Source organism: Anguilla anguilla, chromosome 3 (genome assembly GCF_013347855.1).
Source record: "Anguilla anguilla isolate fAngAng1 chromosome 3, fAngAng1.pri, whole genome shotgun sequence".
NCBI classification, from domain to species: domain Eukaryota; kingdom Metazoa; phylum Chordata; class Actinopteri; order Anguilliformes; family Anguillidae; genus Anguilla; species Anguilla anguilla.
Window position 1 is genome coordinate 31706464 of NC_049203.1, and position 22451 is coordinate 31728914.

At 39.7% G+C, this 22451-nt stretch overlaps 1 protein-coding gene across 4 annotated transcripts in view; it reads left to right on the forward strand.

Moving 5' to 3' along the window:
• Positions 1 to 884: 884 nt before the first annotated feature.
• Positions 885 to 22451, forward strand: part of LOC118223927 (glutamate decarboxylase 1) — a 60690-nt gene continuing 39123 nt past the window's right edge. Inside the window, exons 1-6 of one of the 4 annotated variants that reach the window (XM_035411012.1) lie at positions 887 to 1299; positions 2823 to 2993; positions 5311 to 5373; positions 8433 to 8591; positions 11404 to 11646; positions 21180 to 21270. In XM_035411012.1, the coding sequence (XP_035266903.1) occupies positions 2918 to 2993; positions 5311 to 5373; positions 8433 to 8591; positions 11404 to 11646; positions 21180 to 21270 (632 nt within the window). In that variant the 5' untranslated portion in view covers positions 887 to 1299; positions 2823 to 2917. Of the gene's footprint in view, positions 1300 to 1324; positions 1695 to 2552; positions 2580 to 2822; positions 2994 to 5310; positions 5374 to 8432; positions 8592 to 11403; positions 11647 to 21179; positions 21271 to 22451 lie in introns of those variants that run through there. The other 3 variants (XM_035411013.1, XM_035411014.1, XM_035411015.1) reach the window with 3 other exon arrangements.

Genomic DNA, 22451 nt, shown 5'->3' on the forward strand with positions numbered 1-22451 from the left:
TCTCCAGCCCGCTGTAACCTTAATGTCGTCAATAATAATTAATTCAAGACTATTGTAAAGACAAGCGATGCTGAAAATATACTATCTATTTGCACTTCATACGAATATTTTAACTAATCAGATAGACATACAGATAAGCTGTACATATTTAAACTATTGTCTTACTTTGCCAAACATAACCTACATGGCTATAATTTAAGTTTATATTAGATTCAGAACTGTTATTTACCTTTCAAAAATAAAATAATCCTGCATAAAATAGTCCTTACGTGAGAGACAATACGTCTGGAAACCGAAGACGTATTTTTAAAACGTCTAATGCACATAGCCAATTCAATTTTCCAAGTGGCCCACGTGCGCCAGGAGCTGTCCAAATCTCAAAGACAGCGCTCATGCCCGGATTTCCATGAACGAACGTGAAAATCTGTACACGTAGGCGAATCTAGAGGCTGTGGGATAGCAATGCCGACTTCCACCGACATCATATTACTCAAAACCCCTAAACACGCAGCCCTCGGTCGCCGGCTGTTGCTTGCCTTGCCTATTTATAAGACTCGCCTCTGGTTTGCAATGTATTTCAGGAAGGACCGATTGAGAATGATTAGGCTTAATCATCACCAATATATCACCAATGTTTGAATTGCTTCGCGTTTCTTTCCACGCGTCAATTCGTTAATGATTTACTTGCATGCATGACGTTATGCAGTTAAACATGATCATCGTTTTTTAGTTTGTCTTATTTCATTAATTTTACCCGTACAGGACCGGTACTGCCTACTTTCAAAAACACACTGTTCATATGGCCGGTGTCTTTGACGAGAATTGTATTTGAATCACTACTGCCACCTTGTGGATTTAAGCTCGAGTCAGCTGTTCAAACTGTTTAATTCTAATGTGGCGTTCATTTTTAAAGGGGAAAACGAAAAAAAAAGAGATTATCTAAAAGAGGATGGTGAATCTTAGAAAATGCTAATTTAAGGGCAGATTGTTACAAAAAAATTTAGAAGTATTGAAATACTGATAAACAAACAAAATGCGCATATTAAATACCCTCTAGTATTTCCCCATTTTCTGTATGTAACAATTATCATCAATATCAGCAGATGAAACGGCCCTCCCCTGAAGGAAAAAACAAGGGTTGTTTAAGTATGAAGCGGAATTGACTTCATGAGGACCAGACACCTGATTACTCCTCTTTCCCCTTCTTCGGTCCGCTTACGAAATGTCTCGGGGACGTATTGTGTTACTCATAGGGTCAAACTTCCAAAGTCCTTCACCATGATCGGGATTTTAATCGAGGTAAGAAGCCCAAATCAATCACCTGGAAATTCGCGTTATTGCAGAAGAGAGACACGTATTTTGCTACTACTTGTTATTTATTTATTTTGCCTACAAATCGGATCTGTAAGATATTGGAAGAACTCCATTCAGCACCAGGGGAGGTGTTGGCGTGACTCATACATGCGTAGTAACGGATAAATAGACGATTAATTTAAAGAAATCTACAAATCAAACACGCCAACAAAAAGGTCACGGTGGATGGAAATTTTGCAGTCTATTGATATTCACACCTTGTTTCTCTTGGAGTGTTATAACTGCACTTAACATTGTATGGCTGTAGGCTTTAATTTGGTCGTTCTGAAATAGTTTATTTGACTCTAATACCTATACAACGGTGGCTGGTGGCAAACACGGTAAGAAACACGAGCTGTCTGTCCTGTGAGATGGTTCTATGAGCAGTATTATTTAAATATTAGATGGACGATTGTAAGCAAGCGTTCAAAATGATAAAATATTAGGTATGTCTTCCTACACATTCCTGGATTTACTCCAGCAAAAGGAGGGTTTTCTTTTGAAGTGTTAATTTTTTATTGCAATTGCAGTTTTAACCGGTTAAGTTGCCAATTATTTTACATTTCCTTTAAATATATGTGGTAAGTTTTTTTGTTGTAGGCTATATCATAAACTGTGTCAGATTATTACTTTGTGATGATTATTGACAGACCTTTTTCCGTATTGAGAAATCCAAATTCTGTTTTGAATATCAACAGTTTCAAGATTTAAGCTGGCCTACACATCAGTGATAAAATAGCCTGTACTGATTAGTTGTTTTGTGTTAAACATGGTTTAAGGTTGACCTTCATAGTACGCTACGGGCAGCTATGGGTGTCTTATTATTTAATAATATGGAATTGAGGTCGATTTTGAAAAATTCTAATTTGTCCTGAAATGATTTATTTGTATTGAAATGTAGTTTATCTGTCACTTTTATGCTGATACAATTAATTTAACTTAACGGTCCTTCGAACCGGTTCTGTTTGCATACACTGGAAGGTTCCAGATTTACCTAAAACAGCGCTTAAGCGTCAGTCTTCGCCTAAAATAAACTTTTACCCATAATTTTGTGCTCAGGTCACGAAATAAGTGGACTTCTGTAAACAAAGGAACTGTAAATGAAAATCGTCATTGCAACCGGATTTGCAGTGGTCAATTCCCATATAATGTAATGCTTGTGATTGTGTCAGAAGAGCATTTCTGCGTTTTTATGCCAGCCGCAACCTGGTCCGTGATTAACACGTGTGAGCAACCTATATGAATAGACATAATAATGTACTGAGAAAGCCTGGTTATATTAAATTTAGTAACAAGCGTCTTCCCTCGCCGTTTTTTTATCTTCCTAATTCATGCTGCAATTAATCAGTGGAAATAACTTCATGTTATTAAATTAATGTACATTTGTAATGGTATTTTGCACAATTACATGATTAATTATCCGTACACATTCTGGGTCAGACTCTAAATAGTCTCTCCTTTCATTGCAGTGAATTGTCACTGTTCGTCTTTGGTAAAATAAGACTGGTTTCAAAGAAAGTGACAGCAAGCGCGGTGGAGTGAGGACTTCTGTATCTCAGGACTGATGGCGGCGTCTGCACCTTCCTCCTCTGGCGGTGATCCGGATCCCAACTCGACTAATTTACGACCGCCATCCACAAGTAGGTCTATCACAGATAAATCGCTGTTTCACTTGTGCTATTTACTCTGTAGGTATCCTCATTAATCACCTCCATGAGATTAAAAAAAAAACAGCACAATTCGAAATATCTCTTATCCAACAAATCATTACAACATTGCCTGCGCAGCGGACCTCCCGCATTTGCTTCGCAGGCGAACCTGGTTGTGAACATTGGTAATGTCCTTTAAAAAATATTCTGAAAGGAATAATAAAGGACGAATTGCTATGATAACATCGAATTTTCTGTGTTGATGAGGAAAGATTAAGCTTTCTGAAAAAAATGTCATACAAATCAATTTGTATAATAATAACATTATTATTATTATTATTATTATTATTATATGACTGACTTAATTTTCCATTTATTGAGCGGATGAAGTCATTCAACGGAATTCTATTTTAGTACTGGTCTGGGGTTTTTAAATCCCTGGTTCTTTTTAAAGCGTCAATCTATGCGTAGTTCCAAGTATAATTACGTGAAAGTGGCACTAATTGGAATCACCCTGAATCGACCCTAATGGCTTTCATTTTGCTCGGACTTGAATTGTGAGGAAGGGAATGGGGCGAAGATAAAAACGGTTAACAGTCCTGTCTCGACAATTTGCACGGTAATGTACAGGAAGAAAAGCGGATGGTATAATTACCAAGCCAGCAGAATACAGCTATTCTAGAAAAGATTAACTAGTCAGATAAATATTATCTTTATGTAGGCAAGTTTCCAAAACAGAATTCTGTCCGTATAACCAGATAATTCTATGTAACGACGTTACATGCCATGCATGACGTACAATGGATTTGTATGTACATATATATATATATATATATATATAAACTATTCCTCTTAGATCCATTATATGTTGTAAATTGTTTCATTCTTTCCTAGACCTATGATATGTTAAAATGTTATAGCCAGAATTTTTTAATCAGTAAGAAGGAAGAGCTTCGTATTAAAATTAAACGATTCATGATGGGAAATCATTTCGAGATTGACAGTTGAAGATCATTTTAAATGTTTACTATGAACAATTTTATTTTTCCCATCAAAATGTCGTGTTGACATGCTTTCTGTTGTCATTGCCATGCTGCCAGGCTTTATCTCGCACTCACTGACCGCACGCTGCTCGCGGTGTCAGCGGCTCTCGGCATTGCTGTCGGCAACATCTGGTCAATTTTATACTACCAGAAAAGTGAACTACAGAAATGATAGGAGCGTATCATTCAACATTAAGTGCTGAAATCATTAAACTAATACAATGTACATCCAAATAAATTATTATTATTATTATTATTATTATTATTATTATTATTATTATTATTATTAATAATAATAATAATAATAATAATAATAATAATAATAATAATAATGATAATAATAATTTATTTGCATGGAGAAGGTGACAATTTTATAAGCAATGTAGGCTAATAACCAAAATAATAAATTGACTGTAGTGGCAGAATTCGCGCGAGGATAGCATGTTACAGTTTAAAAGAGAAAGTAGGTGTGGTCAACTTCTAAAATCAAAATGAAAGTGCTCTTACTGTGCCTTAATCCGTTTGTATTACGACTTTCTTTTCTTTAGTCGAATATCATTAACGTCCATGCATTGTTCAGCCCCCGAATGTGAATTTTGCGACTTTTATGTTTTATATTCTTGTATAGAGGTGTGTATATTGCTGCATACCGTGTAGCCTACGGCATCTGTTCACGTGTTGTTACAAAATGTTGTGCATGTTGTACTGTGTACGTTCAGAGGACGCAGTGCGTTGGTGCGCTGCTCGGATAAATCAGTGCAGTAGAAGATAACGGATCGCCTAATGATCCGACAAGCGCAATAGCAGGGCTATAGGAAGGAAATCTCTCGCGTCCTGATGTGTTTTTGGATCAACTATGTCTCAAGCTGGCCGATGGCTAGTCATGCAAGACCGATATAGTCAAATACTATTTTTCACCCAATTAATTCCTGAACTCTTCCGACCCCATTTCATGCCCGTTTGTTTTAAACCCCCACTTTGCAAGATATGTGCCAACGTTTATTAGACATTTAAGTCTCAGATGGCCTTTATTGATTGCCTGGTGTGACACCAGAACATTTCAGATGTTTGAGAATAATAACAAACCCCACAGAAGCTCCTCATCATAAGTCTAACCCAGAATTGGCTTCGTTTAAATGATGTCAGTCTCAACTCACCTTCAATACATCTTTCCCCCATTACGCGGTTTTTAGTGTGGTTTTATCAGGCTTATATGTAAGTTGCACATTAGGTTATTCAATAGTTTTCCTAAACATTTTTTTTAGCCTATGACTCGTGGTGTGGAGTTGCACACGGATGTACAAGAAAACTCGGAATGAAGATCTGTGGTAAGTTTTAGACCATATTGCATTAAGAAGATATTCATTCCACGGGTGTCTTCGTTATTAATCTATGAAGGGGACGTGATGAGTTAAATTATCACTAAAAGAAGGAACCCGAAACATCATCGTTAAGCCTCAACCGTTTTCATCGCAAAATGATTCCCATTGAGAATTGTTTTGTTTTCTGTTCGTGTTTTGCAAAATGACTGCATATAGTATACGCTACTGAAGTAGGCTATACTAAGATTTAGGTTCATGTGAAAGATTGCTTCGACTGTCACTGGTGGTGTCATTTCTACAAAGGTCATTGAACACTCATTTCGCGTACAGGCCTTGTTCTAAATTCTGCGTTTCATCAGCGTCGGCTAGCCTATATGGCGTTCAGTTTCTGTTGCAAACATTTGCCCAGGACAAAAATCACCCATCAACATATTCTTCGTTTAACTGCAATGATTCCGAACAACCTCAGTGTTCTTGTCATGTCCGTCCCACGAAAACAACAAACGCGTTAAGAAAATCTTATCATAGGCCTGCATGATTGTGCTTGAATATTCTGCCATTTTACCTAACTGCTGTATTTATAGGGGGCGCATGATCCGTGGTGAAAATGTCAACCATTTTAGATGTCATAGCTGCTTTTTAAAGTAAGCCTTAAGGGTCGGTTATTCTTCTTATTTTTTACACAATATTTTTTTCTTAGGTTACGCAGATATTGGACGCGTGTGTGTTTCTATGGATAGGCTATATATAATGGGTTTCGTCATGCATACGCATTGCCAATGTACAAATTTCAATCAGAATGAAAACAATATGGTATTTCCTAAAATAGGCAACTTGTAAACCCAATCTCCTAAAAAATTATCTCCTCATCGCAAGTACCACGTGGTTTTAGCGTGGTTTCCCGTCCGTATAATCTATGTTATTGCCTAACACCGTTTATGCGCTTGTCAGAATAAAATGATTTTTTAAATTATTATTGTTAAGCTGTACTGGTTGTTCTGAGATTACCGTATTCCACTACTCGTCAGGGTCATAGGTAGACACACGAACAATCCGCCCTCTTTTGTTTTTAAAGTAAGATTTCCCTAATCAGACATTAAAATCATTTGATCTTTATAATTAGGGACCGACCAAATATTCTTGAAATACTTCATCAAACGTTTACGTTGTGTGTGTCATCCCTAGAATTTTGAAGGTAATATGGCCATTGTATTCTGCATGGCAATTGAAAATACATATAACAATGTTGTTTCAAACCAGGAGGTCTACCATTTTCTAAACCATTTTTATTTCACCATGTCAGCCCCCTCTGACGCAAGGGTATCTGCTGAACATTAGCAGTGGCTTCCACGGAAGCAGTAGGCTATGATAGACGTTTAATTTATGGACGATAGCAACCCCACAGGCCAGTGCGAAGTCGCTTTGTGCGTAGGGTATAACGTACATAGTCGGGGATCAAATATAGAAAAATCTATATTTTTAACAGTAATAAAATAACGCTTTGTGGTCTATCACGGATTTGCAGCTTGAAGTCGTTAGCCCTTGTAGGCCAGAACACGCTTATACAGGTTAAAATGATTAACGAGAACCTTATTAAATAGCTATTCGTCCGGGTCCTGTTTTTCTGAGATAGCTGCAATTTAGGGAGAGTAAATGTATTATCTCACGAGGATAAGGTTTCAAGTAGAGTGTGATATCGTCAACGTAGGCTATACATTGTTCATTTTTTTTATTTAAGTGAGAAAATTGAGCGTAAATACAATAACCGAATTCAAATGAAATTGCTGTAATTACGTACATCTTAATATATAGTATATTAGCCAATTGTTTTTTAATTGTTTAATTTTAAAGAATAGTTCGATAAATCAAAATATGAACATTGGTCGTTGACGTTCGAACTATATGGTATTCCAAATAAAAGATCTTAGTATTTAAACAGCAAAATTGGCCCTGATTTTGGTCTAAACTGACCATTTAAAATTTTGTGGGAAAATTCGGAGAACATTCATATTTTCTTCATAATATCAATGTTCTGTATTGTCCTAATTAAAACACCTACATAGCTATGAACACGTCTGTGTTAACCCAGATTTTCATTGTTCTGTAGGCCTATACATATTACACGAAACAATACGCTTACCCTGGTCTTTCTGAAGTAAGTGACGTTCATAAAAAGGAGGCTGTGATATTAAATATTTTCTTTGAATTTCTTCCCTGTACACCCGAATGTCACGTATTGTTCTTTTTTTTTTTTTTTTTGTTTTGTTTTCTCTGGCCAAATGGCTTCTGTGTTCTGTGCTTCCTATGATATATTTAATTTGCTAAAAATTCTGGTAGTATATCTTTTCACATTTATGGGTAACAGTTATTATCACACATGAATCCTTAAACCGTGAATCTGTGCAGTTGTTGCAAAACAGTTACTGTGGCAATGTCTGAAATTTGTAGCCAATATAGACGGCTTTGGAACTGGCGTTTCCACATTTCTTTCAATTTGGATACATGATGAATTGTTTACAGTAGCTACACCATACTAATTAAAATGTAGGCCTAGAGTTGCGTTCGAGCATTTCGCTTGATAAAAGTTTAATAAGAACATTCGTTTTTTGTAGCCTATATGTGTTCCATTGTAATATGAGACAATAACAATAATGCCCCGCATTGCTTTTTGCTCAGTCTATACATTCTGGCTGCAGGCTGTACTGGCATTGATTCGTTATGTACTGTGTCCTCTCCAAAGCCTGCTCACCGAAGTGGAATTTGTCTGAGGGGCTTAATAGGAATTTACCACTGGACTAAATGACTATTTGTTTCTGCATGACTGGCTTTTGGTGCTGATGTCACGGGGCTCAACCTCCCACAGGCTGTTCGCCTCCTATAAATATACTTCTCTCGGGCGACATTAGAATAACCTAAAAACAATATAACGGTACCGCCTGCTTATAGTTGAGAGGAAGAAACATGTGTAGCCTGTAAAAATAATTAGTAAGACAACACAACAATAACAATGCTGGGGAGTGGTAACCATCTGTGTCATCCGTCTTCTGTAACATGTAACAACCTAGGGTTCTTGCAGAAGAATAACAGCTTTGAGGAGAAGAGCAGGATTGTCAGTTCCTTCAAGGAACGCCAATCTCCCAAGAACCTCCTGTCTTGTGAAAACATCGACAGGGACTCGCGGTTTAGGCGCACGGAAACGGACTTTTCAAATCTGTTTGCCAGAGGTGAGTGCATTTTCCATTTTGTTTTGTTTTCCATCGTTGTGTGTCTGTTATATATAAACGACTTGTTTGTTCTGACAATTCTACACTGCAGTTTCACAAATGTAAGCACACGGATTCACTAAAAGTTAAAATCTTTCTCGGGTAGTTATTTTGGCGTCTCCCAACGTGATTCTGTGGTTTTAACCGAGTGGGGAGCCCAAGGTGGATTTTACACGGAAATCCACAGCAACTTTTTATAGATCTTCTGGGAAACTTTAGTAGATAAACATTTAAACGTGCTAAATTTAGTTAAAATAGTTTGGTTTCCTTACAGAGCTGCCTGTCTAGTTCCAAGGTATAAATGTAAATATAAGTGCCGCTCAATGTTCCGATTGAGCACGTAAATATAACGAAAAACAACTAGTTCAAAGTTGACTGGTTTTTATAAGATGTGCTATCTTCAGAACGAATTGAATTGCATTTTTAAAAATTCCGACGATTTCATTATTCTATTTGTGATTTATTTAAATATATTTCCAATATGCACATTAGGCATCACGTGAAACTGGGTTTTACCAAAACCACACAAAATTAACTTTTTGTTGCAAGAACATGTACAAGCAAAGTATTCACATTGTATTTGATAGTGCAGTAGTGATAGTGATAGTCCAAAATTAAATTAAAGTGGAAATGCAACACACAGTTTGTGATGCCAAGTCACTATGTCAAAGGGAAAAATACAGAGCAGCCCAGGCAATTTATTAAAAAACACCCACCATACAATAACTTTGTGCAGTTTAATCGGTTGCTGATGTATGGGTCAAAGTTTGTCTTGGTCAAAATTACCCCCAAGAATTCCAGTTCAGAACAGTATGTTCACGAATGGAGCATACTATTTAAATAATATGAATATATCCTTTTTATAAATAATCAATGAAATGCGAGCTGTGCTACACTTTTTAGTTAGTGAGTTAGTGATGGAATTTAACCCTTTTGCGCGCATGCCAAATCTGGCCAATCCTTGCCCATTTAGGGGGTACCCTATTTAAAGCTTTATAACTCCAGCATCACAGAGACGTAAAATTGGCTTAAATTATACAATTTACAATACTAACTTAGATTAGTTTATATTCATAATTTAGGAAGAAATAAAGTGCCACTAAGGCAAATGTTCAGGCAAAAAAGCAAAAATGAATTTGCTCTTTTTTTGTTTGCAATGAAATACTGAGAGACCCCATATATGCAGCAGGTTAAACTATACATGTCCTGCATCAAAAAATACTTGACCACAAATCCATAAAATCTAAGGGTGGATATGTAGAACTACTAAAAATCTATGAAGCAAAAACTAAGCAGTGTACCCAGCGTCTCCAAATCTACCCAAAATGTCTATGTTGTAAATCACAACAAATTCACGTATTTCAATACAAATCAACTGTTTTGACTCAAGAAACTCACTACTGTATCATTTTCAAGTGGGAATTACAAGCTTTCCGTCAGTACAGTGGTCTACAATATCTAGGGTTCCAGAAACATATCCAAAATCTCTCCAAAAATGGATAAGATGCTTTTTGATATCAGATTAAAAAATAATGCAAAAACATTGTCAGAAAATGCGGTACAGTACCTAAATTTGTAATTCTTGTATGGGGATGGGGATGGGACGACATGAAAACAATATTCAACCATCCACCAGGTCTTGGCAATGTTCCAACTCTCTCGTCATAACTGGTGTACACAACACAGAAAACTATTGAGCTACCAGTGAACACTTACATTACAGTGTGAAATATCCTCATTATAAAATACCACTAACCTATTTAAAGACACTCAATTTCAAAAATAACCAAAATATTTTGAGCAGTAATACTTACATAGTGATGAAATGTTATCTGTGTTCAGTAGATAGAGACAGAGACAATGTTGTAGTTCTCTCCTCTTCTGTGTTACTCCAGAAAACGATGTCAGCTAGGTCTATCAGCAAACATATGGTTTAGCTATGCTCAGAAGTCCTCAATAATAATAATATTTTCCAAGAAATTACGAAAATCATTGATAACGTTTCGTCGGGTGCAGTGTCTTTTACTGCTACCACATAGTGAATACATAAGTGAATGCCATGATGAGAAAACATTTGGTTACGCGGAGCTATAAAACGCTATTCCAAAAGCAAAATTAAACGTTATACAGCGTTAGAAAGCTTATACGGTCACCTACTGAATAAATGAATTGTCAATCAAGCCAGACTGTACTAAAAAGGGTGACAACGCCATGAACAACATGTATGTTATGTTACATAAAAGCATTATGTCATGGGTGGGGGGTGTAGTTGCCAATGAGACTGCTGGGAGGGGGTGCTTGTTAAATGTATGACCAGAGCGACAAGGGGGTGCTGCAAAACTCAGAATTCAGCATAGTTGTCGTGTATCGTCTACTAAGGAAACTAAAACAGAGTTTCTGTTTTCAACTCATACTTTGGTTGCAGGAGCAATGAATGTCTGAGTTGAACAATTTGGGCATGCCAGCGTGCCGACTACTGGGGGGTTTGCGCTAAGTGGTTAACGATGACATGGAAAACACTAAATTTAAACTGTGACCCAAAATAGAAGCCTAAATAGTTGAATGAGGCATTTGACACACTTGGGTGAACTGAACCCTTAGTTTGTTTATTGAAAATGGCCACTGCAGTCTTTCTGTAAAGGCCAACTACAATGACTTACAGTAGTATACCTTTAGGTGTACATTTGCTTCGGTAATGGTTAAAGATGTGCTAGCAAAATTTATTCAGAGGACATCACAGTTCTTATGTGTGTGTATATATTCTTAAATATAGACTTATTACCAGCAAAAAATGGGGAGGAGCCGACAATGCAGTTCTTGCTGGAGGTTGTGGACATTCTCACAAACTATGTCCGGAAGACCTTTGACAGATCTACAAAGGTCCTGGACTTCCATCACCCACACCAGCTGCTTGAAGGCATGGAAGGTTTCAACCTGGAGCTGTCAGACCAACCTGAATCATTGGAGCAGATCTTGGTGGACTGCAGAGACACCCTGAAATATGGAGTGAGAACAGGTAGCCGCCACAACACACACACACAGCACCCTGACAAATAAATAGCCCTGCCAAAGATTTTACCTGTCAACATTTAGGCCCTCCAGAGGAGAGTGGGGGGGGGAGGAAATGTCGGTATAGAGCCTCTCACCTGTGAGGACTTTGTGCCAGGCAGGGATTATTTATGTATTTATTATTTTTAAAATTACTTCCTGGGATATGATGTCTGACAAGTACAAAAGAAGCAAAGATTGTTCAACAGTGAGTAACTGCGAAAGAGAGTTGCACCTGTTTCACAATGCTCATTTGTCTGTGTGAAACCATAATGTATTAAACGTCCATATGCTTTACCAGAAGTAAACAAACCTGGCCATGAGGCAGGTGATAACGCAGACAAAATAAAAGGCCTGTCTTATGGAAGATAATACAGATGCTATTCAGGGGAGGTGCTATTCAGGGGAGGAGCACAGTGTCTTCAGCTGAAGAGATAGTTTTTTCCTTTTCTGGTATACATTTTGTATGCATGATTTTTAGCAGCAAAAATATCTTCTACATCTAGCTAGCTAGCAAGCAATAATATACTGTATATATCACTGTTCATATTTTGAACTTGCTGACTAGCAAGTAGTTGTGCTTCCTCAATTTACATGATAATAACTAGCTTATTAATAAAATGAATAAAACGTATTGCGTTGAAAGCATTCTTGAAATGGAAAAAAAATAAGTGACCATCCTTGTATGAGCAAAATCTAGAAGTCCCAGTATGGCGTAGCCTATCAGTTTGTTTTGGAACCTCCCATTCTTGAGCCCACCCAATGTTGAAAAGACAGGTTCCGGTGCAGCTGCCAACACAGAAATATATCATTTTGGAAAGAAAGTTGTTTTAAGAACTCATTTAACAAGGGTAGGCCTATTCTTCAGTTTTAAAAGCATCAAGTTGTTACACTAATAATTCTAAATTCCATAAATGTAGGGCCAATCAGGACACTGCTGTCAAAATTCCACTCTCTTAAACATCTCAATAAGAGCTTACTTTTACTTTAGTAGTAAAAGTTTGCAAAGACAAATGGACAGCATAGAACAAACAGTATGATTTTTGACAATCTCTGGTGTCGCCTTGCTAGTTTTGCATGGGGCTCATTTCAATCACTGATTTTGACTTTTTGCAACCTCGGTCGTTAGCTTAACCCAATGGAGGATGCAAGGAAAGGATGTGGGGGGAAGTTAGGAGGACGGAAGAATCAAGGAAACGTGTATTGCAATGGAACGTCCTTGCTCAGCCAACCATCACTTTGAAGCGACATCAATTACTAATGACGTGTTAGAGCAGCTGTATCACCTCTCACTGGGCTAGTAAAGGATTTTTCTGTAGGCCTACTGTATTCTTGGCTCAGCTTGTATTTCCACAGAAGATGGAATGTACTGTTTTATTAGCCCCTGTTATTCACTGTAAAGTTACCACCATTATTTTAAATTATTTTTCCCATGGAACATGACAGATGCGAAAACTAAATCTGAAATATTGTGCATGTTGTCCCTCACTTAGGCTAAATGTGAGCTGTTCAATTTGCAGTGTCCCATGCACACATTCACAACAAACTGTTCTTTACAACTGTGTGAATAAGGATACATTGTTGAGTCTATTTTTGAGTTATTTGCATTCAACGGTACGATCATAGGCTAAATGTGACATAATGCATAGCCAACATACGGTGAAAATAAATATTGTTTTGAAAGGATTAGGGTTAACATTAAGAATTGAGGGTTGCTTTCCATGCGCAGAAACAAACAAACATAATAATATGGGAAACAAAAATGTCAGAAATATTATACTTAAGCTTAACTATAATGTTTTTGCTCTGGTACTTCATTCACAAACATGTCTTTTGTTAGTCTTAATGAATTATAGTCCTTTATAATAACTGGAAAGGAACAGTAAGCACATTTGTGTTGGGATGTTCCCGCCATGTGGAGAGGTGGATTATTTAGGGAATACGTCATGCATTAGAAAAAAGAAAAAATCTTCCAGAAAGGCTGCACTCATGTATCCTCACTGAAACATTCTCGGGGAGCCTCCTAGCTCCTCACTCCTCCAATGAGCATTTAATGGATTGGAAAGTCCATAAAATTGGCTAACCTCAAATGGTTTCTGGGTCATGCAAGGAACATGTGCTCATTCAAATCACTTATTTTCGCTCCTTGCATACTTTCCTTTCCTCCACTCCTTAGCTCCACCTAATGGAGGATGCAAGAGAAGGATGTGAGGAAAAAATATGAGGACAGAGGAATTGAGGAAATGTGTATTTGGCAAATAGACGTCTTACACTTCCACAGTACTGTTGGAAAATTGTATGGAGGATATTTTTTGCATACTGCCCATCGGGCATGAAAAAATACACACTAAACAGTTGGCAGTATGTTTATTAGACAGTGCATATTTTGAGGACACAGTAGTTAGGAGGCAGAACCAGCTCACTCAATAGTACAACTTACTCATTAGTAGGCTACGCAAGTGTGCTGATTCAGACGTGGCCAAGGACTGATAAAATAAGCGATTGGTAGGAACCCATAAGTCATCTTGAAGCCAGAGGTGGCACAACTTTGTTTCAGGTAAATTCAACCATTATCTTACATGCCCCATAAATGCTGTTGTGAATTTCACTGGCATGGAGAGAAAAAAACCATGGAAAAAAAACTTCAGTACACTACTTATTAGTAACCAGCAGTGAAAGTCACAGGTTATTTTCATACATTTAAGATTACAATCATTTTATTGCAAATGAACTCAACTGCGATTCCCCCCCCACCCCCCACATATCCCCTCTAGTCCCTCTACGTACTCTATTGTCAGAGATGTCAAAGCGCATGGTCAACCACAGTGCAGCACCCGGGAGAATTTACTTGCTCAAGCGCTATGCTGGGGATCGAACCACCAAGCTTCAGAGTAATCACTATTTTCAGAGTAAATTCAGAGTAATCACTATTTTCATGATTTTAGGCTTATTGACTTACATAAAGATTGCATTCCCTTTCAACCGTTTCATAAACTGAACAAGGGACTGCTTCCACCAGTTTCTTTTTCACTTTATCCACTGACACAACTTCAATTCTTCAGCCAGTCCACGCTTGGTGCTCATACAGTTGCCCAGTTTGTGTGTTCGTTTTCGACCACCCACTAATCAGAAGCGAGAACCCACTGTTGTCAGGCTGAATTTCGAGTAATAGGTTTTGAAGCCACCTCTAGCACTGCAGAAATGTATTCTGTCTAACATAGTTATTACACTGAATATGTCACCTGAATATTGCAAGCCACATAATTTGATTAAGTAATGCATATTAATTTCTCTGAAAAAAATTGACAATTATCGATGTTGAAAATCAGATCACCCTTTGGTCATGTTAATGGAAACAATTATTTTCCTATGACATTCAGACCACATTGACCGGGAAAGGGATTTATTTGGAGCAGAATAGCTTAAAGCCAAACCTACCTTTGTAAATTGTATGTAGTCACACAACCAGTCATTATGTGAAATGCTTTGGATAGCATTGTAAATTTTCCAATTAAAATAAAACAATCTGAAAATACAGGCACAGTCTGCAGCTGTGCTTGTACCAAATTGGAACTGTCTGTGGTGCAGATTCTTCCTCATGCGCAGTTGTTTAGTGAGCAATACTTGCTTAGCTTGATATTGCTTTGATTCTGAAGTTAGTATGATTTGTTGACAGAATCACATACTCATGTAAAACATTTATGCAAAGGAAATTTCTGAATAGTTAGTATGTCCAAAGGGAATTTGTGGGTGCAATTAATATATACAGAACTATCATCCAGCATTTTTGTTTTCAAAACACACACACACACACACACACACTCACACAAATACACAAAATATATAGAATTTATATTTTTGGGATAGCCAACATGGTTTCTGCAAGGGAAGGTCATGCCTGACAGACCTGCTGACATTCTGGTCAATGTGCTGTAGCAGTAAAAAAAAGCCAACAGGATGCTGGGATACATAGCCAGGAGTATTGAGTATAAATCTAAGGAGATCATACTCACCCTATACAATACCCCCACACTTTGAGTATTGTGTGCAGCTCTGGGGACAGTACTACAAGAAGGATGTAGAGGCGCTGGAAAAGGTCCAAAGACGGGCAACCAGATTGTTTCCGGGTATAAAAGAGAAGTGTTATGAGGAAAGGCTTGAGATGCTTGGACTTTTCAAGCTTAGTAAAAGGATACTTAGGGGTGATTTGATTGAGACTTTTAAATTTATTAAAGGGATTAACAAAGTGAACTACAGGAAATGATTCAAGTTGAGTTCAGTTAGCAGAATGAGGGGGCATAAATGGAAACTGGCAAAGGGTATATTCCACACAGATGTTAGAAAATATTTTTTCACACAGAGAGTGGTCAATGTGTGGAATACCTTGCCTGGACATGTAGTGGAGGCAGAAACACTGGGGGTATTCAAGGCCCGCTTGATGTAGTGTTAGATACTATTTAGCTTTTAGGTAAACTAAGCATTAAGTACAGTTTAGTGGTAGGAATATACGAGCAGTATTGGGCTGAATGGCCTGTTCTCGTCTTACGTTATGTTACGTTATGTTATGTTATGTTATCTCTTCTCATCGATCTGTTATGTAGGACTAGAGGTTAATATCCCTTAATTGCACACGTGAGACATGCTGCCAAGACTCTGCGGGATGGTCAAGTGAGCGATGGCATCCTCTGGCTTATCAAGTGGCGCCCTCTTTCCTCGATGTTTCACTGATAGGCCCACGACACCTCCAGAGGGTTCAGCAGTGAATCCCGGCGTCCCGGGCTCACCCCCTAGATGCCGTCTGCTCACTTGAGGGCCCAGGTGGAGTCCTTTCTCTTCATCCAGAGCCACTGACTACCCTTTTCAGCAGTTCTGGAGAGGTCTTTGACTGCCTGCCGGTGGGCCTTCCCTCGCACTCCCGTCTCTCGGAGTAGCCTTGATATTGATGTGGCTACAAACCCTCTGCAGCCTACTTCGATCGGTCGGACCTTTGCTTTCCAGCCACATTGTTGCACATCGGCTGCAAGAACAGCGTACCTCAGGTCCTTGCACTCGTAGGCCTCCTCCACTGCATCCTCCCAGGGCACTGTAAGCTCAATGATATAAACGAGATGGAGTGAGGTCGGCCATAGCACAAAGTCTGGTCTGAGGTTGGTTGACGCAATCTCAGCTGGGAAGCAGAGCCTCTGGCCTACGTCTGCCACCATCTTCCAATTGCGTGCCCCGCCTAGCCGCCCGGTGTCTGGTCTTGATGTGGCGAGTCTGGCTTGACCCTCGCCTTCCCGGACAAATGCTGTTGCCAGCCAGTGGGATGATGGGGGAGGAAGGGTGTTGACACTCATCCGCCGACTTTCCAGCACTGCTGTGAGACACCGTAGCACCTGGTCGTGCCGCCAGGTGTATCGGCCTTGAGTGAGGCTGGTCTTGCAGCCCACCAGGATGTGTTTTAGTCTTGCTGGAGTCGGGTAGAAGGAGCATGTGGGGTCTTCTCCGCACCACTGGCTGAGATTTTTGGGAGATGGCAGGACATCATAGACAGCCTTGATGGTGAAGCTTGCTCTGAATGTCTCCATTTCCCACAGCTCTTTCCAGGAGATCTTTCTCTTCTCCACTCCCTCCCATCTCATCCATCCTGAGCGACAGCCTTTGCGCAAATGGATCACTCGACTCTGCTAGTATCATCTCCAGTCTTACTTTGGCGCACTTGTACTCCTCTGAGAGACTGGAAATGGGTAGCTCTAGGACTCCTTTGCCGTAGAGCCCTATGCTGAGGCACCTGGGAAGACCAAACCACTTCCTTGCGTATGAGCTGATCAGTCTCTCCAGCTTTTCCACCTTCGAGATTGGAGCTTCGTATAGGGTTAGTGGCCACATGAAGCATGGAAGGAGCTCAAACTGCATTCACCAGAGCTTCAACTTGCCAGGGTGTGTGGTTCCGTCAATGCTCTCCAGGCCACTGACGACATCCTTCCTGAGCTGATCTACTTGCTCTGTGTCTTTGAGGGATGCGTTGTACCACCGCCCTAGACTCTTCACAGGCTTCTCATCGTCTCATCGCCAATGTAAAAGCGTTGGTCTGACAGCTTCCCCTTGACGATGGAGATGCTTCTGGACTTGCTCGGCTTGATTTTCATCCAAGCCAGCTCGATGTTCTCTTGAAGCTTTCTCAACAGCCGTACAGTACAAGCCTTGGTCGTGGTGAGTGTTGTGAGGTCGTCCATGTATGCTCTGACAGGCGGCAGCCTCAGGCCAGGTCTTATGCGCTGTCCTCCAACCACTCATCGAGATTCTCTTATGATCACCTCCATGGCTATGGTGAAGGCTAGCAGGGAGATGGTACAGCCAGCCATGATTCCCACCGTACTGTCATAATGTTTCAAAAAATTTTCCTTGTGCAAGATACGTTTAGTGTTAAGATATTTACATAGAAACATAGATCAAATAGATCACTAGCTAGATAGCTAGTTATATAGACAGCTAGATAACAGAACTCTAGATAGCTAGACAGATATATCACGAGATAACTAGCTAGCATGTGAATCAACTGAAACCCCGAAATGGTCAGAAATCGCGTTTTTGACATAGAACCTTGTTTATCTGAAAATGTCTCAAATGTACTACTGAAAGAACAGGAGAGAAGAATCCTTAGAATAGCGGTTAGTACAGTTGAACGCAGCACACAACATTTTTGGACCTTGGACTTAAAATGGTGTGATCGTATGTAGTTAGCTAATCAGAATAAAACGACATACCATCACACCTGCCGCTGAAGCACTCTGCCTGGCTGCGAGGATGGGGAAATCCTTATATGGTCATACCGGTCGTAGGACAAGCCACATTGCACGCACTGAAATTAACCCAGATTTGGGATTTTTGGTGGAATTATTTTGAAAAATCAGCCCCAGGGAAGACATTACAAGGGATGGGATTAACTAGTTAAACCATCATGTCTTGTGTAAAAAATGTATTGACTTTATATTTCCTCTGAGAAAATTGGCCTCTTTTCAGACTTTCCCCATTGACTTAACATTGGGTGGGTAGGGTTTCAAGTTCTTTTTGCAACCAGGCGTTGCAGTTCAGTCTGCAGCCACTGGGGTAAAATGCTTCACTAATAGAGGCGAGTTGTTGGCGCTTGGTTTGGGTCCACGTGTACCCTTAGAGGGAAGAGTCACTGCAAATAAATACAAAAGCCACCGCGTTTCCACCGCAGGAACTTTACCCCGGAACTAGGAACCTTTTGAGGAACTAGGGTCTAAATTAAGTTCCGGGGACTTTATTTTACCCCCAAAAAAGTCCCTGTTCGGGGGGTAGTACTTTCCAAAAGTACCGGAACCTTTGGGGTGGGGCGCAAGCGCTGAAAATTTCTGATTGGTCGACTACTTGCAGTGTTTTATTTCAACCGCCATTTAAAAAAATCTGCAGCCGCAAACCGATTTATTTTCATAATAACTTTTATGTTATGCGGCGCAGTAGCCTACTTTTGGTTATAGCCTGCCTACGTCTTGGAATTATAACGTGTGCTCTTCTGTTCTTTTCTTGCTTTAGTATTCGTTTTATAAAATGCTAAGCATTCGTGCTGGGACAGAATATTACGTACCAAAACATTCAAATGGTTTAATTCGGTTGCTGAATATTTTCTTCCGGATTTTAGATTCTTAGATTCCCTGCAGCTTCACACCTCTGTTCCCACTGCAAGAGAGGGAGCCCCTGGTCCCCTCCCCCTTGGACTATGTGCCCAAAATCCACTTCCCACAGTCTCCCAGCCCTGACTCCACCTTACCAGGAATTCACCTTTAACTGGTTCCTGTAGAGCCTGAGTTTTGTGCAAAACAGTGGACTGTGTGGCACAAGGACGCGGGCAAAAGGAGCATGTACTCAAGGGCCTCCCACAGTACAAGACTAGGGATGGAAAAGCCCTGGAGGTGGATGTGGGAAGTGCAATGGCTCCCACTTGCCTTGTTCATCATGGTCAAGTGGAAGTGATTGACAGAAGATGCCCTCTTTCCAGGGGTTAAGGGCCACCTTCCCTCGGCTGCCAAAGAACAGCCATCAGCTGTTTCGCTTGGAGAAAAAACTGGCAGCACTTCCAATCACCACCTTTGGATTACCCACAGGAACTATGTCCAACAAGTTGTTTCGTTTCCAGCTGAATGTAGTGTTGCATCGAGGTATCAGTCTAAAGGTGTTACTCTGTATTTTGTTCCTGTTTGAAGAAAGGTGTTGAACAGTACGTTCATTAGGAAGTTCTCTGTATGGACCTATATGCTTGTTGTAAGGGTGTGCTTATGGGTGATTGTTAGCGACTACGTCTGGTATACTCCTCTGACGAGTGATGACAGGGTCCGAAGGCTATTTCTGTGAGTGGGACACTCAGTGATGGGACAGTGATGCAGCACATCAACCCCCTGAGAAGCAGATCCAGGCTGCATCGAGCAGTTGAAACCCTATCAGATCACAGACCAGACAGTGAAGAATCCCACAGGGTAATGGAGCTTAAGAAAGTGACTGCGGGATAGATGCTACGCTGCACACGCACATCACACTTGTGGCTCCTCCAGATGGGATACTGGCTCTGAAGGACTGTCAAGATTACCAGATGCAACAGGGCTCTAACATAACCCTTAACACAACACAACTGTCTAGTGAACGTCCTCATCACAGGACAAAAAGGACTTTCAGTTAACGCAATGACTGGAGACATCTCTTGTTGGGCATTACAGAATGCAGAGAGATGTCTCCACTACACAGCTGGACTCTGTTCCAAAAGATGGACTATGGTTTCAAGACAGTAATCAAAGGTGGACATTGATTGGAAGAATTGAAGCACTTTGTAAATGCAGTGTATTGTCATGTCTGGTAACCCCCTTCCCTTGTCTTTCTTACTTTTCTGAAAACTGAAGCTACGTGAAGGTACATGTTTGTGTGAAGGGGTTATCACCTATAGGGGTGGTAATAAACACTTCACAGAGAGGGAATGTCTGACATGTAATTCACCATTTGGTCGTTCTCAGCCACAGTAAGCTTCAAAGTGCTCAGCCAGCATAGCCTGGAGAAACGACAACGCAGGAACTGGAGGGTTACAATCTGAGGGTGAATCTGTGTGTGTGTGTGTGTGTGTGTGTGTCAGAGAGGGTGTCCATGCCCCTGCCCCCTCCTATTTTTACCAGTTAAAATATGCGGCTTTCTTTTAGTTTTTACTTACGTTTGGGAAACCTGGAAGCAAGAAGTCTTGTAACATTTGGAAGTAGGCATCTGAGTCCTAACCTAACGGTTGATGCATTTGTGTTTTGTATTGAGAGTGCTGGATGTCAAACAAGGGTGTTAACAGTTAAACTGCTGGGTTCTGAAAATGAAACATATTCCAATTAATCCTCACCTTGCTGGCCATGTGTGTATATATATATATATATATATATATATAAACTGTAAACTGTATAGTTTCTAAGGCTTGAGATACAACTGAAAAGTTTTATTGTGTAGCTAAAGAACATGTTATGTGCCTAGGTCATCCCAGATTTTTCAATCAGCTATCTACTGGACTTGACATCATCGGGTTAGCTGGAGAATGGCTCACCTCCACTGCAAATACTAACATGTAAGTTGCTTCCTTTTTTTGTTTGTTTGCTTACAATTGTACATCACCTACAGAAACATGTTTGCTTTGTCCCAGTCATTGAAGGTGCATACAGTAAATTTAGAAGTGTTTTTTAGAAGTGTAAATAATATAGCTGGGATGCTATAGTGAACACTTTGCATCTTAATGCACCAAATTAACCCATGTGATCTGGAAAGCAACACAAAACAATGAACCTAGCACCCCTATACATGTGCAATTACATGGCTTCCAAAAGCCATGTTACACTTTAAATGCTTCTATTATTGTTACACCTGTCAAATGAATGACAAATCCTCCCAGACAGTGAAATTACACAAAATAGCAATGCTTATTATATGATGTGTTTGAAATCAGGGTAAACCAGGATGAAAACCATTTGTTAATGAAAGGGTGCCATCGATAGTTTGTTTGCAATTTTCAGATAGCATTGCTTTTAATGTCACTTTGTGAGAGGACACTGTTGTACTATTATGGCAAATCGTTACGATTCAGAGTAGTTATAAAAATTGTATGTCAGAACCTTCATTCCAGAGGCTGTGATCCATTGGCACCATAATACCTTGGTTTTCAGCAATATTGTGATTGTGAGTACAAGAGACCTACAGGCAAGTTAAATTGCATATTGATCAGTGTGCACATTTACACATGGCCTAGCTGTGTTTTATGTTATCTGATTTGCAATGTCCACCCATAGAAAGATAAAACCATAAGATACGAAGAGAAGTGGCCAAATTTCTCCATTCAATCTAGACTTGGTGGCTGGACTTTGATTGACTGTAGAACAAAACAGATAATGACTCCATTATTTCTTTCCCTTGGAACGATTAGTTGAAAGAGATAGAATGCTAATAAGGGGTGCAGTGAGTAGACGTATCCTAGATACAGGTTAATGCTCCACTGACCACAGCTCATTGTGAGCTGGTGTTCGCAGATTACCAGCTGTGACCACACAGTCACACAACTGGTCCCCTGTGGTAGTGAAGGAACTGATCAGAGTATCAGATGACCATGTTTTTGTTCTGATGTTAACCATTTGACCCTTCCTCACTGACTCCATTGTGGCTTGAATAGCTTTTATGTCACAGGTATGTGAAACACAGTGCCTCTTGGAACACACTGTCACATTTTGTACTAGTTCTAGTTTTGTACTATTCCCACAA